General features: G+C 44.5%; 1 protein-coding gene across 1 annotated transcript in view; it reads right to left on the bottom strand.

Annotated features, from left to right (window-relative positions):
* LOC147733199 (mucin-2-like) overlaps positions 1–18989 on the bottom strand; it is a 32181-nt gene that overhangs the window by 3655 nt on the left and 9537 nt on the right. The window contains exons 3-4 of the mRNA XM_086956008.1: positions 18489–18750; positions 15716–15830 (exon numbers count right to left, since the gene is read on the bottom strand). Coding sequence (XP_086812134.1) covers positions 15716–15830; positions 18489–18750 — 377 coding nt within the window. The remainder of the gene's footprint in view (positions 1–15715; positions 15831–18488; positions 18751–18989) is intronic.

Genomic DNA, 18989 nt, shown 5'->3' with positions numbered 1-18989 from the left:
AAGAAGTTGTGTCTTAGAAGACCATACTGCTGGGACATTGTGAAGTTGTGCCCAAGCGAACAATGCCCTTGCAACATTTTGAATGTGTGCCCAAATTGCCTGGGCTAATAGATTTTTTTTGGACTGCACCTAAGTGGACAGTGCAGTGTACCCAGTGGCGTAATCCATGGCTGTATCTTGCTGCCAAAAAAAGAGGGCCGTTAGGTGACCCTGTGAGCCTGACCCTGCGGCACCACCACAAATCACCTGAAGCCCAGAAACTGACCCGCAGCCCGCCAGAGACTTAAATCGACGCTAAGGGCAGCATACCTGCACAGAGTCTGGCCTTCATGGACTTAACCTGAGTGGTGAAGCACTTTCAGCCAACACGTCTTCTCCCAGAGGAGGAAAGGCACCAGATGTGTGCTGCAGATCCCTAGTGTGTTCTAAAAGCAGATTAAATTCTGCAGTGGTGAGATAAGAACATTAACTCAATAGAGGAGGTTAAACTGAAGCTGTCAACAAACAAAAAAGTGGCCTGGTCAGAAACCTGTATGTGTGCCGCAACTGAACTAGTGCCCCGAAACCATTAGTAGCACTAGAAGTGATAGCCCGGGCCTGTTAGGAAAATTCCCATCAGCCCACCCATGTGGTGGAAAGTCGTCATGTGGGAGATGTCACCAATCCAATTCTCAAACAGTGCACCTAGTCATGGCGCAGAGATGGATGGATTAACATGGTGTAAATACAGACCACTGGGCTTCACTGGTGGTGCTAATGGGGTGCAGTGCAAAAAATTAAAGTGATGAACGTGAAGGTAAAATTAACTCCGAGGGCCAAAATCAATTTTAATCAGTATGGCGCTCGGGTCAAGATTAAAATTCTGCCAAAATAGTTTGAAATAATAACTATATGTGGGCAGAGTAAGTGAAGGTCGACATGTTTCAGCTGTATTGACTATTGGTCTTAGCTTTCTTCAGGACCATTAAGGAAACTGCGACTGCAAATCAAAAGTTAAAAGATCAGTGATGCACGCTAATGTACATTGGATAAGTCCTACCAGTTCCTCTGAGCCCAGATGAATACTGTAGGAAGTCCAGAACTTTATGTATCTCCTAAAGATGCTTGAAGGTCAGATTAAAGCTGCGTGTAGTACACTGTTCAAGAAAAGGTTAGACGAAACAAACAAGGCAAATAAAGATTATAAAGATAACATCTTGATGAGCAAGATGGACAAGTTCAAGAAAGATTTAGATTGCTTTTCTATGGAGAAAACTTATCCATACACTCGTGACAACTATGTAGCCCCTAGCTTTAATAGCAGAGGCAAACAGCATGGATCCAACTACTCATCTTCTGGTTCCGACACTTACTCTAGTGATTCAGAGGCACCCAGCACGTCTGGAGCTCCCCAGAGAGGGGCTGGGTCTCAACAACGACCATTCAAGAGGGGTGGTCGACAGAGAGGTGCTATGTATAATCAACACCCAGGCAATTACCAACATCCGGGTCCTTGGTGGCCACCAGGCCCATGGGGCTTCCAGCCATATCCGCCACCAATGAATCCATACACTCCTTTTCCCCAGTTTTTCCCTAACCAGCCTTTTTTAGGGCGTGGCCGGGGCCAGAACAGGGGAAGAAGAAAAGGACCACAAACTGTCCACTGGGAAGCCGAACAGACGTTCCCGAACACTCGGAGCAGGAGAGCAGCTCAAGAGAACAACAGCTCGGAGACGACAGGAGTCTAGTTGTAAATCTCAGCTCTCGTACTCTTACTCCAGTCGAGCAGTCAGTCTTGGAGAGAGGTCTGGGCTTTGTGCCAACTAATGTCGGAGACCCATTTCTTCTAAGAACAGAACTTGAGAAGTTCTTCCGCAAAGTGCGTCTTCACTTTTTCTTTAAGGATAGAACTGATGACTCTCAATCAGGTGACGACACTATTAAGAACACAGGACTACGTCCTCCTTCCACTTTTACTCCTTTGAATCATCAAGTCCCTTCCCTCGTCACTACCTTTGAACAGGCGGTCAGACACGATATCTCGCAGCTGCAAACTACCGAACGGAGTACGTTCCATAATTTCTCAAAACCTGAACAGCAGGCGGTGAAAAATCTCTCACTAGATCCGTCCATCATTATAAAACCGGCGGACAAAGGGGGAGCCACTGTTGTTATGGACCTGGAACAGTACCGTCAGGAATGCCTTAGACAGCTGGACAATGATAAATTCTATCGTCGTCTTACTTCAGACCCCACCCAAAGTTTACTTACTGAAATTAAAACTTTGGTGGACGAAGGGAATATGGAGGGGTGGATTACACCTCAGGAAGCTAGATTCCTTATAACAGAGAAACCCACCATTCCAGGTTTCTATTGTCTCCCCAAAATGCACAAGGCCACGAGACCACCACCAGGCCGTCCCATCATCTCAGGGATTGGTTCCATTTTGGAACCACTCTCCACCTTTGTAGATCATTTTCTTAGACCTTTAGTTAAGAAAATGCCCACGTATCTGGAGGACACAGCCGATGTCCTCAGATTATTACCAACTATTGAGTACAACGTGGAAACTGACCTCATGGTCAGTTTTGATGTAGAATCACTCTACACCTGTATTCCACAACAGGATACGTTGGATACAGTCAGAGGTCTTCTGTCAATGGAAGATCTGGACAGCATAACCCCAGTTAACTTTATTCTATCTCTTGCAGAACTGGCAATGAAGCAAAACTATTTCAAGTTTGAAGAACAGCTGTTTTTACAGATCTCCGGGACCTCCATGGGGAGTGTCTTTGCCCCGAGTCTGGCAAATCTTTATGTACACCAAATGGAACAGACTCACATCCTCAACCATAGCAACCCATTTTCAAAACATCTGGTGCTATGGAAGAGGTATATAGATGACGTCCTGGTAGTGTGGCGTGGCTCTATCCCTGAAGTACAGGCTTTCCACACTTGGCTCAATGGATGTAACCCTCATCTCAAGTTCACGCTGGAGTACAGTCACACAAGACTCCCCTTCCTTGACCTATCTATCTTCCCCGAGGATGGTAGTCTCCGTAGTGAGTTGTTTACCAAACCGATGGCAAGAAACTCACTCTTGTCATTCAACAGCCATCACCCCCGCTCCCTTAGGGAGAACCTCCCGGTGGGCCAGTTCCTCCGGGTTAGGAGGAATTGTTCATCCAGAGAACTTTTTAACAAACATGCAACCACACTAGCCACTCACCTAGAGGAACGCTATTACCCCAAGCATCTTGTGAACAAAGCATGGAAACGTGCCTAGAACAACAACCGCGAGGCACTGATTGAAAAACGCCCATCTAAACCACCAATGGAGCGCCTGACATTTGTTAGCACGTTCAGTACAATGTCTAACTCTGTCCAGAAAATGGTTCGCAAACACTGGACGATTCTGAATAGTACTGGGGCCAACCTTCCATTACCATTGTTTCCATTTAAAAGGGCACCTAGTCTTCGAGACAATCTTGTCCACACAAGACCCAGGACTACCAAGACTGACGGCTCAACAACCTTATGGAACCTTCCCCCAGTCTCTGGTCACTACCCTTGTGGGTCGTGTAGTGTCTGTCCCCAGACTGAAAAAACCACTACAGTTGATATAGGGACTGGAAGGACATGGTTGCTCAAGAAGCATACTAATTGTAACACCGACAACGCTATCTACATGATAACGTGTCCCTGTTCCCTCAAGTATGTTGGCTATACCACCCGCAAGATCAAGATAAGAATAGGGGAGCACAAAAGCACCATTAGGTGTCGCAAACAGGCTACTAAACTAACAAACCACTTTTTGGAGCAAGGTCACACTGCTGATGAAATGAAATGGGTCATTTTAGAAAGGCCATTTATTCCGTCACACATCAGTGACGTAGCCAAATTTCTTTTCAGGAAGGAGCAGAAATGGATTTTTCTTTTGAAAAGTCACATGCAAGGTTTGAATGATGACATACCGTGGACATCGCTGTAAATCCAACTAGTCCAGAGTCTTTGGTATCTGTCTTCTTAGTTGACTCATCCTGTTAGCATCTTTTTGGTCATCCAAGACTCTATCCCAGACCATATTTAGCCAATTTGAGCCTGATACACTACTCCACACATGCAATTGCTTATTTTTAGTACATACGTATTGTCATTAGGAGTATATGTACAGCTGCTTCCACTATGGCTCAATCTATGTATTGTATATACTATGGCATATATACTTACTTTCTCCCAGATTGGGAATAGGGATTACAAATGAGCACATATGATCCTCTTACATCTTTCATTAATTATATCTCAATGCCTTTGATATGGCTGTCTGTTTGGTAGTCGCTAGTAATGCTCCGTTTTCCTTGCGGTGGCACACATCGCCATTGGATGTTTTTGAACACCAGCGCATGCGCAGTACACTCTGGCACATGCGCTGATCGTTGCACATGGCTTAGAGCCCGCGCATGCGTTCTGCGACCGACGCGCCGTGCGCATGCGCGTTTAAAGTTCGCTTGACTCTGCCCACATATAGTTATTATTTCAAACTATTTTGGCAGAATTTTAATCTTGACCCGAGCGCCATACTGATTAAAATTGATTTTGGCCCTCGGAGTTAATTTTACCTTCACGTTCATCACTTTAATTTTTTGCACTGCACCCCATTAGCACCACCAGTGAAGCCCAGTGGTCTGTATTTACACCATGTTAATCCATCCATCTCTGCGCCATGACTAGGTGCACTGTTTGAGAATTGGATTGGTGACATCTCCCACATGACGACATTCCACCACATGGGTGGGCTGATGGGAATTTTCCTAACAGGCCTGGGCTATCACTTCTAGTGCTACTAATGGTTTCGGGGCACTAGTTCAGTTGCGGCACACATACAGGTTTCTGACCAGGCCACTTTTTTGTTTGTTGATAGTTTCTCTTAGGGCATGAGTGGTTCTGGTCGTTAAATATAGCCCTATTTGACCCTCCCTACGCTTATTTTCTGTATTTAGTGCAACTTCTGTTGCGGGTCTTTTTCTAATACATTATTCATTTCTAAGGGTATATCCCTTGATTATGCTCACCTAGCTTATATTTGTTTAAGAGACTCCCTTACTAAGAAGATGGCTGACTTTGCAGGACTAGCGTTTGATGACGAGATGTTAAAAACTATTTTGGATGACAACCCCTCCCTTCTAGACTCATTACCTGAGACTTCCAGTGTAGCAAAAGATGACTGGCTTACACTGTTAAATTTAAAAAAATCACATACACGCACCTCTATCCACGGAACCATTATGGCACAATACCTGAGAGGCAAATGTGCCCCTACAGGCCTTATTGTCACGAACACACCACGTCTTTTTTTGACTGACAAAGCCTTTCTACGAGACTGGTCCCTCATTGCGTGGCGCTGCACGCGGGACTGGCTGATATTAATAATCAGCACAGCTAAGAGAGCAGCAGATGCAATTCTCATAGAAATTCAGGTGCTTGAAGGTCAGATTAAAGCTGCGTGTAGTACACTGTTCAAGAAAAGGTTAGACGAAACAAACAAGGCAAATAAAGATTATAAAGATAACATCTTGATGAGCAAGATGGACAAGTTCAAGAAAGATTTAGATCGCTTTTCTATGGAGAAAACTTATCCATACACTAGTGATAACTATGTAGCCCCTAGCTTTAATAGCAGAGGCAAACAGCATGGATCCAACTACTAATCTTCTGGTTCCGACACTTACTCTAGTGATTCAGAGGCACCCAGCACGTCTGGAGCTCCCCAGAGAGGGGCTGGGTCTCAACAACGACCATTCAAGAGGGGTGGTCGACAGAGAGGTGCTATGTATAATCAACACCCAGGCAATTACCAACATCCGGGTCCTTGGTGGCCACCAGGCCCATGGGGCTTCCAGCCACATCCGCCACCAATGAATCCATACACTCCTTTTCCCCAGTTTTTCCCTAACCAGCCTTTTTTAGGGCGTGGCCGGGGCCAGAACAGGGGAAGAAGAAAAGGACCACAAACTGTCCACTGGGAAGCCGAACAGACGTTCCCGAACACTCGGAGCAGGAGAGCAGCTCAAGAGAACAACAGCTCGGAGACGACAGGAGTCTAGTTGTAAATCTCAGCTCTCGTACTCTTACTCCAGTCGAGCAGTCAGTCTTGGAGAGAGGTCTGGGCTTTGTGCCAACTAATGTCGGAGACCCATTTCTTCTAAGAACAGAACTTGAGAAGTTCTTCCGCAAAGTGCGTCTTCACTTTTTCTTTAAGGATAGAACTGACGACTCTCAATCAGGTGATGACACTATTAAGAACACAGGACTACGTCCTCCTTCCACTTTTACTCCTTTGAATCATCAAGTCCCTTCCCTCGTCACTACCTTTGAACAGGCGGTCAGACACGATATCTCGCAGCTGCAAACTACCGAACGGAGTACGTTCCATAATTTCTCAAAACCTGAACAGCAGGCGGTGAAAAATCTCTCACTAGATCCGTCCATCATTATAAAACCGGCGGACAAAGGGGGAGCCACTGTTGTTATGGACCTGGAACAGTACCGTCAGGAATGCCTTAGACAGCTGGACAATGATAAATTCTATCGTCGTCTTACTTCAGACCCCACCCAAAGTTTACTTACTGAAATTAAAACTTTGGTGGACGAAGGGAATATGGAGGGGTGGATTACACCTCAGGAAGCTAGATTCCTTATAACAGAGAAACCCACCATTCCAGGTTTCTATTGTCTCCCCAAAATCCACAAGGCCACGAGACCACCACCAGGCCGTCCCATCATCTCAGGGATTGGTTCCATTTTGGAACCACTCTCCACCTTTGTAGATCATTTTCTTAGACCTTTAGTTAAGAAAATGCCCACGTATCTGGAGGACACAGCCGATGTCCTCAGATTATTACCAACTATTGAGTACAACGTGGAAACTGACCTCATGGTCAGTTTTGATGTAGAATCACTCTACACCTGTATTCCACAACATGATACGTTGGATACAGTCAGAGGTCTTCTGTCAATGGAAGATATGGACAGCATAACCCCAGTTAACTTTATTCTATCTCTTGCAGAACTGGCAATGAAGCAAAACTATTTCAAGTTTGAAGAACAGCTGTTTTTACAGATCTCCGGGACCTCCATGGGGAGTGTCTTTGCCCCGAGTCTGGCAAATCTTTATGTACACCAAATGGAACAGACTCACATCCTCAACCATAGCAACCCATTTTCAAAACATCTGGTGCTATGGAAGAGGTATATAGATGACGTCCTGGTAGTGTGGCGTGGCTCTATCCCTGAAGTACAGGCTTTCCACACTTGGCTCAATGGATGTAACCCTCATCTCAAGTTCACGCTGGAGTACAGTCACACAAGACTCCCCTTCCTTGACCTATCTATCTTCCCCGAGGATGGTAGTCTCCGTAGTGAGTTGTTTACCAAACCGATGGCAAGAAACTCACTCTTGTCATTCAACAGCCATCACCCACGCTCCCTTAGGTAGAACCTCCCGGTGGGCCAGTTCCTCCGGGTTAGGAGGTATTGTTCATCCAGAGAACTTTTTAACAAACATGCAACCACACTAGCCACTCACCTAGAGGAACGCTATTACCCCAAGCATCTTGTGAACAAAGCATGGAAACGTGCCTCGAACAACAACCGCGAGGCACTGATTGAAAAACGCCCATCTAAATCACCAATGGAGCGCCTGACATTTGTTAGCACATTCAGTACAATGTCTAACTCTGTCCAGAAAATGGTTCGCAAACACTGGACGATTCTGAATAGTACTGGGGCCAACCTTCCATTACCATTGTTTTCATTTAAAAGGGCACCTAGTCTTCGAGACACTCTTGTCCACACAAGACCCAGGACTACCAAGACTGACGGCTCAACAACCTTATGGAACCTTCCCCCAGTCTCTGGTCACTACCCTTGTGGGTCGTGTAGTGTCTGTCCCCAGACTGAAAAAACCACTACAGTTGATATAGGGACTGGAAGGACATGGTTGCTCAAGAACCATACTAATTGTAACACCGACAACGCTATCTACATGATAACGTGTCCCTGTTCCCTCAAGTATGTTGGCTATACCACCCGCAAGATCAAGATAAGAATAGGGGAGCACAAAAGCACCATTAGGTGTCGCAAACAGGCTACTAAACTAACAAACCACTTTCTGGAGCAAGGTCACACTGCTGATGAAATGAAATGGGTCATTTTAGAAAGGCCATTTATTCCGTCACACATCAGTGACGTAGCCAAATTTCTTTTCAGGAAGGAGCAGAAATTGATTTTTCTTTTGAAAAGTCACATGCAAGGTTTGAATGATGACATACCGTGGACATCGCTGTAAATCCAACTAGTCCAGAGTCTTTGGTATCTGTCTTCTTAGTTGACTCATCCTGTTAGCATCTTTTTGGTCATCCAAGACTCTATCCCAGACCATATTTAGCCAATTTGAGCCTGATACACTACTCCACACATGCAATTGCTTATTTTTAGTACATACTTATTGTCATTAGGAGTATATGTACAGCTGCTTCCACTATGGCTCAATCTATGTATTGTATATACTATGGCATATATACTTACTTTCTCCCAGATTGGGAATAGGGATTACAAATGAGCACATATGATCCTCTTACATCTTTCATTAATTATATCTCAATGCCTTTGATATGGCTGTCTGTTTGGTAGTCGCTAGTAATGCTCCGTTTTCCTTGCGGTGGCACACATTGGATGTGTTTGAACACCAGCGCATGCGCAGTACACTCTGGCACATGCGCTGATCGTTGCACATGGCTTAGAGCCCGCGCATGCGTTCTGCGACCGACGCGCCGTGCGCATGCGCGTTTAAAGTTCGCTTGACTCTGCCCACATATAGTTATTATTTCAAACTATTTTGGCAGAATTTTAATCTTGACCCGAGCGCCATACTGATTAAAATTGATTTTGGCCCTCGGAGTTAATTTTACCTTCACGTTCATCACTTTAATTTTTTGCAATGCACCCCATTAGCACCACCAGTGAAGCCCAGTGGTCTGTATTTACACCATGTTCATCCATCCATCTCTGCGCCATGACTAGGTGCACTGTTTGAGAATTGGATTGGTGACATCTCCCACATGACGACATTCCACCACATGGGTGGGCTGATGGGAATTTTCCTAACAGGCCCGGGCTATCACTTCTAGTGCTACTAATGGTTTCGGGGCACTAGTTCAGTTGCGGCACACATACAGGTTTCTGACCAGGCCACTTTTTTGTTTGTTGATAGTTTCTCTTAGGGCATGAGTGGTTCTGGTCGTTAAATATAGCCCTATTTGACCCTCCCTACGCTTATTTTCTGTATTTAGTGCAACTTCTGTTGCGGGTCTTTTTCTAATACATTATTCATTTCTAAGGGTATATCCCTTGATTATGCTCACCTAGCTTATATTTGTTTAAGAGACTCCCTTACTAAGAAGATGGCTGACTTTGCAGGACTAGCGTTTGATGACGAGATGTTAAAAACTATTTTGGATGACAACCCCTCCCTTCTAGACTCATTACCTGAGACTTCCAGTGTAGCAAAAGATGACTGGCTTACACTGTTGAATTTAAAAAAATCACATACACGCACCTCTATCCACGGAACCATTATGGCACAATACCTGAGAGGCAAATGTGCCCCTACAGGCCTTATTGTCACGAACACACCACGTCTTTTTTTGACTGACAAAGCCTTTCTACGAGACTGGTCCCTCATTGCGTGGCGCTGCACGCGGGACTGGCTGATATTAATAATCAGCACAGCTAAGAGAGCAGCAGATGCAATTCTCATAGAAATTCAGGTGCTTGAAGGTCAGATTAAAGCTGCGTGTAGTACACTGTTCAAGAAAAGGTTAGACGAAACAAACAAGGCAAATAAAGATTATAAAGATAACATCTTGATGAGCAAGATGGACAAGTTCAAGAAAGATTTAGATCGCTTTTCTATGGAGAAAACTTATCCATACACTAGTGACAACTATGTAGCCCCTAGCTTTAATAGCAGAGGCAAACAGCATGGATCCAACTACTCATCTTCTGGTTCTGACACTTACTCTAGTGATTCAGAGGCACCCAGCACGTCTGGAGCTCCCCAGAGAGGGGCTGGGTCTCAACAACGACCATTCAAGAGGGGTGGTCGACAGAGAGGTGCTATGTATAATCAACACCCAGGCAATTACCAACATCCGGGTCCTTGGTGGCCACCAGGCCCATGGGGCTTCCAGCCACATCCGCCACCAATGAATCCATACACTCCTTTTCCCCAGTTTTTCACTAACCAGCCTTTTTTAGGGCGTGGCCGGGGCCAGAACAGGGGAAGAAGAAAAGGACCACAAACTGTCCACTGGGAAGCCGAACAGACGTTCCCGAACACTCGGAGCAGGAGAGCAGCTCAAGAGAACAACAGCTCGGAGACGACAGGAGTCTAGTTGTAAATCTCAGCTCTCGTACTCTTACTCCAGTCGAGCAGTCAGTCTTGGAGAGAGGTCTGGGCTTTGTGCCAACTAATGTCGGAGACCCATTTCTTCTAAGAACAGAACTTGAGAAGTTCTTCCGCAAAGTGCGTCTTCACTTTTTCTTTAAGGATAGAACTGATGACTCTCAATCAGGTGATGACACTATTAAGAACACAGGACTACGTCCTCCTTCCACTTTTACTCCTTTGAATCATCAAGTCCCTTCCCTCATCACTACCTTTGAACAGGCGGTCAGACACGATATCTCGCAGCTGCAAACTACCGAACGGAGTACGTTCCATAATTTCTCAAAACCTGAACAGCAGGCGGTGAAAAATCTCTCACTAGATCCGTCCATCATTATAAAACCGGCGGACAAAGGGGGAGCCACTGTTGTTATGGACCTGGAACAGTACCGTCAGGAATGCCTTAGACAGCTGGACAATGATAAATTCTATCGTCGTCTTACTTCAGACCCCACCCAAAGTTTACTTACTGAAATTAAAACTTTGGTGGACGAAGGGAATATGGAGGGGTGGATTACACCTCAGGAAGCTAGATTCCTTATAACAGAGAAACCCACCATTCCAGGTTTCTATTGTCTCCCCAAAATCCACAAGGCCACGAGACCACCACCAGGCCGTCCCATCATCTCAGGGATTGGTTCCATTTTGGAACCACTCTCCACCTTTGTAGATCATTTTCTTAGACCTTTAGTTAAGAAAATGCCCACGTATCTGGAGGACACAGCCGATGTCCTCAGATTATTACCAACTATTGAGTACAACGTGGAAACTGACCTCATGGTCAGTTTTGATGTAGAATCACTCTACACCTGTATTCCACAACAGGATACGTTGGATACAGTCAGAGGTCTTCTGTCAATGGAAGATCTGGACAGCATAACCCCAGTTAACTTTATTCTATCTCTTGCAGAACTGGCAATGAAGCAAAACTATTTCAAGTTTGAAGAACAGCTGTTTTTACAGATCTCCGGGACCTCCATGGGGAGAGTCTTTGCCCCGAGTCTGGCAAATCTTTATGTACACCAAATGGAACAGACTCACATCCTCAACCATAGCAACCCATTTTCAAAACATCTGGTGCTATGGAAGAGGTATATAGATGACGTCCTGGTAGTGTGGCGTGGCTCTATCCCTGAAGTACAGGCTTTCCACACTTGGCTCAATGGATGTAACCCTCATCTCAAGTTCACGCTGGAGTACAGTCACACAAGACTCCCCTTCCTTGACCTATCTATCTTCCCCGAGGATGGTAGTCTCCGTAGTGAGTTGTTTACCGAACCGATGGCAAGAAACTCACTCTTGTCATTCAACAGCCATCACCCACGCTCCCTTAGGGAGAACCTCCCGGTGGGCCAGTTCCTCCGGGTTAGGAGGAATTGTTCATCCAGAGAACTTTTTAACAAACATGCAACCACACTAGCCACTCACCTAGAGGAACGCTATTACCCCAAGCATCTTGTGAACAAAGCATGGAAACGTGCCTCGAACAACAACCGCGAGGCATTGATTGAAAAACGCCCATCTAAACCACCAATGGAGCGCCTGACATTTGTTAGCACGTTCAGTACAATGTCTAACTCTGTCCAGAAAATGGTTCGCAAACACTGGACAATTCTGAATAGTACTGGGGCCAACCTTCCATTACCATTGTTTTCATTTAAAAGGGCACCTAGTCTTCGAGACACTCTTGTCCACACAAGACCCAGGACTACCAAGACTGACGGCTCAACAACCTTATGGAACCTTCCCCCAGTCTCTGGTCACTACCCTTGTGGGTCGTGTAGTGTCTGTCCCCAGACTGAAAAAACCACTACAGTTGATATAGGGACTGGAAGGACATGGTTGCTCAAGAAGCATACTAATTGTAACACCGACAACGCTATCTACATGATAACGTGTCCCTGTTCCCTCAAGTATGTTGGCTATACCACCCGCAAGATCAAGATAAGAATAGGGGAGCACAAAAGCACCATTAGGTGTCGCAAACAGGCTACTAAACTAACAAACCACTTTCTGGAGCAAGGTCACACTGCTGATGAAATGAAATGGGTCATTTTAGAAAGGCCATTTATTCCGTCACACATCAGTGACGTAGCCAAATTTCTTTTCAGGAAGGAGCAGAAATGGATTTTTCTTTTGAAAAGTCACATGCAAGGTTTGAATGATGACATACCGTGGACATCGCTGTAAATCCAACTAGTCCAGAGTCTTTGGTATCTGTCTTCTTAGTTGACTCATCCTGTTAGCATCTTTTTGGTCATCCAAGACTCTATCCCAGACCATATTTAGCCAATTTGAGCCTGATACACTACTCCACACATGCAATTGCTTATTTTTAGTACATACTTATTGTCATTAGGAGTATATGTACAGCTGCTTCCACTATGGCTCAATCTATGTATTGTATATACTATGGCATATATACTTACTTTCTCCCAGATTGGGAATAGGGATTACAAATGAGCACATATGATCCTCTTACATCTTTCATTAATTATATCTCAATGCCTTTGATATGGCTGTCTGTTTGGTAGTCGCTAGTAATGCTCCGTTTTCCTTGCGGTGGCACACATCGCCATTGGATGTGTTTGAACACCAGCGCATGCGCAGTACACTCTGGCACATGCGCTGATCGTTGCACATGGCTTAGAGCCCGCGCATGCGTTCTGCGACCGACGCGCCGTGCGCATGCGCGTTTAAAGTTCGCTGCTCACGCGCCGCACTATCGGGATGCCTAGCGCATGCGCATTTTAGCGCGGGTATCCGATTAACTAAGCGGACGCTTTAACAAGCAGTAACAGCTGCAGCCAGGTACCCAATCAACTAGGGTATAAATACACATGCGCGCTGTGCGTCGGTACCTCCGTTCCTTCTCGGACGCCGGCATCGAGGTACCGACGGACAGGCAGGGTACCAGACCTTCACCTTGCTATTTCAATAGGGCGAGCAATTTAAGTACTAGTGAGGGTTCCCTTAAGGAGTGGCTCTACCCACCTTAAGCCTTCAGTCATTTGCCCAGTACTTGGTTACTGATAGCCTCTTGTAGTCATTTTACCGCTAGACACAGTCCCCCAAGGTTACTGATGACAGCCTCTTGTAGTCATTTTATCGCTAGATACAGTCCTCCAAGGAGTGCCCTTGCCCTCCAACTGTGGTTGATTAACTTTCTGTAGAGTCTCATAGTCAATTTTCTTATACTTGGTTGAGTTTCTTTTTTGGTTAAAGCTAGGTTTTGTTAAGAACAATTATGGAAATGGCAGCTATTATCCATGTTAGTCCCTCTGCTATTTTTCAAAGGTACTTTCCTGTCCATTTCCCTCCTTAACTAGAGCGGGGCCTCCCTTTTTCCCGAGTGGGTTCCGGGTGAGGTGAGGCGTACTCCCACATAATGCTGGGTAAGTTACCACACTCATTCTCATTTATGTGATTTTTATACACTGATTAAAACATAGCAACATATTTAGCGGGGAGAGACTGTCTCCACCGCCCTGTTTGTGTGCTTAGTATCTTGTGCTTGTTTTCCAGAAATCTGTTGTGCACTACATGGTTTTTTGATTCACGCTTATGTCTCTTCTTTAGGAGATACATAAAGTTCTGGACTTCCTACAGTATTCATCTGGGCTCAGAGGAACTGGTAGGACTTATCCAATGTACATTAGCGTGCATCACTGATCTTTTAACTTTTGATTTGCAGTCGCAGTTTCCTTAATGGTCCTGAAGAAAGCTAAGACCAATAGCCAGTACAGCTGAAACATGTCGACCTTCACTTACTCTGCCCACATATAGTTATTATTTCAAACTATTTTGGCAGAATTTTAATCTTGACCCGAGCGCCATACTGATTAAAATTGATTTTGGCCCTCGGAGTTAATTTTACCTTCACGTTCATCACTTTAATTTTTTGCACTGCACCCCATTAGCACCACCAGTGAAGCCCAGTGGTCTGTATTTACACCATGTTAATCCATCCATCTCTGCGCCATGACTAGGTGCACTGTTTGAGAATTGGATTGGTGACATCTCCCACATGACGACATTCCACCACATGGGTGGGCTGATGGGAATTTTCCTAACAGGCCCGGGCTATCACTTCTAGTGCTACTAATGGTTTCGGGGCACTAGTTCAGTTGCGGCACACATACAGGTTTCTGACCAGGCCACTTTTTTGTTTGTTGATAGTTTCTCTTAGGGCATGAGTGGTTCTGGTCGTTAAATATAGCCCTATTTGACCCTCCCTATGCTTATTTTCTAAACTGAAGCTGTGCCTGATAGGTGCCCAAGACACACCCAAACCCAGGAAGGGAAGAGAGTGAGAGAAGGGCGAAAGTTTATAGGAAATGACCACCCCCAAGTATAGCTGCCATGCACCAGTGAAGCATCCATTTCTGTGACCTGTAGTGTCGATTATTCTGTTTTCTTTCTGTACTAAAGTATTCCTTTTAAACAAAGACAAGCACTGGCTTGGACAATGCATTACTGCGCTACCGCGATACCAACCCAAATAGACGAGGCCAATTAGCCCCTGCTAGCCTAATCACCCCCTAAACAGTAACTGAAAACAACAAAGCCAATAGACAAAAACACATGCTTTAAAAAGGCTATGTTTCTTTGATATTTTTTGTTTAGTAAAGCTATTACAGTTTTGAGAGGTTTGACATAGTCAATTACATCTTTGAACGCAATGCTTTATGTGTATATGTGTGCGAAAAGTAAAAAGTGATTTTTGATAATGGTGTGATAATTCGTAAGAATAGAAAACATATTTGGGTGATTCTTTTTTTAAAAAGTTGACTGAGTGCATTCAAATGTTTAATAGGTGATTTAGTAGTTTTTCAACACTTCGGACTGTTAGTAAACATTTTAAAAGGTCAATTATTTTCAAAAAATTGGACCTGGTAAGTAACATTGCTTTAAAGACAATTTATAGGCTATGATTGTTAACTGAAGTGGTTAAAATATTTTATGCATTTATTAAAAGGATGCACAATTTGCTTAGACATTTTTAAACGTTAGGGTAAACGCTGTATGTATTTTAAAACAAATTACAATTTCGATTTTTATTTTTGAAAAAAGTTTTTGAAAACCTTTAGTTCCTCATGCATGTGCTGTAAAATGCATAAGTTTGTAACTTAATGAAGTTTGGCACGTTTTACACAATTTTGTGAATTTGGCTAAGGCAAGGTCCCTTTTTTTTCCAACACAGAAATATCATGCAAGACTGTTACTTACATGAATGCTGCTCTCCTGGTCCCAGGCCAAGATGAGGCCAAGTTTGGCCACCACTTTCACATAGTTGTTCTTTGTTTTGATTTCGATCCACGCACGTCTGTAGGGTAGTTCGATCCTGTGCAGTAAGAGAAGGAGCGGGATTAGTATGGGAAATCACGGAAAAGGCACTGGTTGTAAGTATTACATATTTAAGAAAAACACTGGAACAAAAAGATGCTTTACAAACACTTTTGCACACCTTTCTTTGTTCCTTGAGTAATTAAAGGAAAATGTGCACAGACATAAGACATGCATGGTTAAAAATTGTGATGATCAGGTCCATGGAGAACATTTGATTGTTGTAGGTTTGTAAACATGCTTGTGTCTTTTAAAGACCATTTGTGCTGGGTCATATACAAACATATGTCATGTAAGAAATATGTTTGTACAATTGTATTGTTCTGGGTTATTTGTGATTTTAAAGAAAAAGAATTTCATAGAATACCATTACTGAGCAACTATTTCACCGAACCAGTTTAATTGAAATTAGGAACAGCATTTACCATTTCGTAGAAACCAATTTATAGTGTGTCTTTTTGTTTTAAAAAATTGTGTTTGCATGCTTATGTTTTAAGGTGTAAATGCAATGGCTGCAGGTGTTACTTTGAGAAATATTTTTATATGAGGTGTTCATTTCAGTGCTTTTCTTCTCAGCACCATAAACTCCACACATTTCTGAACCATGAAACCATTACTGCCTATAAACTCCACCCATCACTGATCCCTAAAACCCCTCACCACCCTTAAACTTCATCAGTTCCTGAACCCTAAAAAACCCTTCGCCACCACTAAAATCTACCCATCACTAAACCTTAAAAAGCCCTCAACAGCTCCAAACTACCCATCCACAAATCTTTAAAACCCTCCAATACGCCAACCCTAAACACTACCCATTCATGATTGCTAAATAACGCGCACTACACCGAAACTCCACTGTTTCCTAAAGCCAAAAGTCCCTTTCTATACCTGAACTCCAGCCATCCCTGACCCCTAAAATCCCTGACCCTAGAAAACCCTCACTACCCCTAAACCCCACCCAAATTTAATGTACTTGTCTTTTTTTCCTTAATATTAGATTTCCTTTAAAATTATTGGTTTCTTCCAATGATGTTTCTCAGTTTTTGTTTTTCTATCAAATTGCATACATCAATCTTTCTGTGTTTTAAATATATGGGCCGATTATGATGTCGGGTGGAAAGCCTCCTCCTGACAGTCGGTTTCTACTCGACCATGTCGGAGCCCTTCCGACCGACTCGGTCAGTTTACAATCCGCCCGACAGAATACGATGTTTGCGGTCCGAAGGCAAACTTCATGGTCATTGCGATTTGGTTCTCACCGGCCCTCGGAGTATTCCTGTCAGTCGGAATCGCATCGTACGCCCCAATAAACAGCGTTTCTGACCTCAAGATTACGATGTTGATTTCCAACAGCCTTTCCCCGTCAGCCTGTCCGACATGAAAAGGCTGTTGGAAAGTGACTTTAGGGGCCCCTGGCAGGGTCCCCTTCATCCTTGGGGGCTGAGGGGGTACCAAAGGAACCCGCCTGTAAACAGTGCACTTTGTGGCAGTGTGCAGGGTTTTAAACACACTCCCCATTTCCCCATAAGAGCCTGTGCACTGGCCAGTTAGCGGGCGGAACACAAGCTCCTATAGGAAACAATGGAAATTCGACCGAACAGTGTTTGGTTGCATCCTATTCGGTTTGGCAGAACCACCGAGCTCGAGTCGGTCCTGATTGCGAGTCGTTCCCGGGTGGAAACTTTCCGCCCAACATCGTAATCGGCCCCCTAGTTTCTGCCCTACAAAGATTTGGCAGTAGTAATCAAAATGATAATCTGGATTTAGTTTCAAGTAAATACTCTGCAGCTGTTTCTGTGTCAGAGGGTAGTTAATTAGTCAACTGTACAAATAATTAAGGTACAACAGTAAATTCGAATGTTTATTTATTCTTCAAGCTTCAATGTTTACATGTTCTCGAGCACTGTGATTTGGGAGCTTCACTTTTGATGCATTTATATCACTCTCCTACTTTCCTCTATGACATTTTATCAGGGTCGGACAGGCTACCGGGCAGTTTAGAATGCTGCTGAGCTGGGGGTATATTTTGTTGATGGGGACCTGCGTGTACTAAACGAAATTCATTTTGCGTTTATTATTTCGAAGCACACGCAGGTCTCCATGAACTAAATCAGCCCCCACTGCAGTAAAATCAGCCAGCAGCTCTGCAGCATTCCAAACTGCCCGGTAGTCAGTCGGGCCCTGTACAGTTTCCCACATTTCCTAAAAGGACACATTCACGTCGTTATTCCTCACAAACTCACAAGTGCCAATATTTCCTCGAGAAAGCTGCTGGTAACATAAACGGATGGGCCATTTTCTCACGAGTTAATTTTAAGAACCGCTGTGTGGCTTTGAAACTGGAAAGATTTTAGCAATTTATTTTTCAAGCAACTTAAAGAACAGTTAAAGTCCCAATTTTAGTGGTAAAACCCACAGGTAGAAGAAACTATTGTGAACTACCGTAGCTATGGTGTAATCACTGGAATTACATGCAGGACGTTCACGCAAGAAAAGCTTTGCCGTTTTGCACACCCCTACAAATCACAAACATTGAATTAGAAGACTGGTATTACATTCCTAAATGTTCTCGAGTGGGGTGTGCAAATACCCACACAGATGAAACATCTACATCTCCTCAAGGAAGTAGCTGACAGTTTGAAAGGCTCAGACTTACAAGTTGCCTCCCAGCCTCACTGCGTTCTTGCTGATAACAAAGAAGACCCCGTTCATGTGCATGGTGATGTAGGAGACAGCAGGGAGGCCATCGATGACTGTGCGCCGCAGCTGGACGTTGAAGGTCTCAAACTCGCTCTTGCAGTTGGAACTGAGTAGGTAGTTGCAGGTTCCAGGGAAGTGGATAAAATCCCCATCGAACGTCTTGAAGTGCGAGTTTCCCCACGTGCTGCACAGTTGGTTGGTGTTGGGCATTGGCCCAGCTGTGAATTCAATAGAGAGTGTTAGTCAAAGTGCGCACTGTACCCTCATCAATCTGCGCAGACTGTGAGCCCATCACGCTTTGGCTTGTAATTGGAGGCAGAGATGCTGGCGATCAGGGCCGGACTGGGAACAGAAACAGGCCCTGGCAAACTGCTCAGCTGCCCCTCCCCCCTGGGTTGAAGAAGAGTGAAGCTGAGCAGTTTGTGATAGCCGCTTTCAGACGATTTTATTACGGGGG

This window comes from Lissotriton vulgaris, chromosome 2_1, assembly GCF_964263255.1.
Source record: "Lissotriton vulgaris chromosome 2_1, aLisVul1.2, whole genome shotgun sequence".
NCBI lineage: Eukaryota > Metazoa > Chordata > Amphibia > Caudata > Salamandridae > Lissotriton > Lissotriton vulgaris.
The sequence above is the reverse complement of the archived record's forward strand: the minus strand, read 5'-3'. Positions and strand labels throughout refer to the sequence as shown.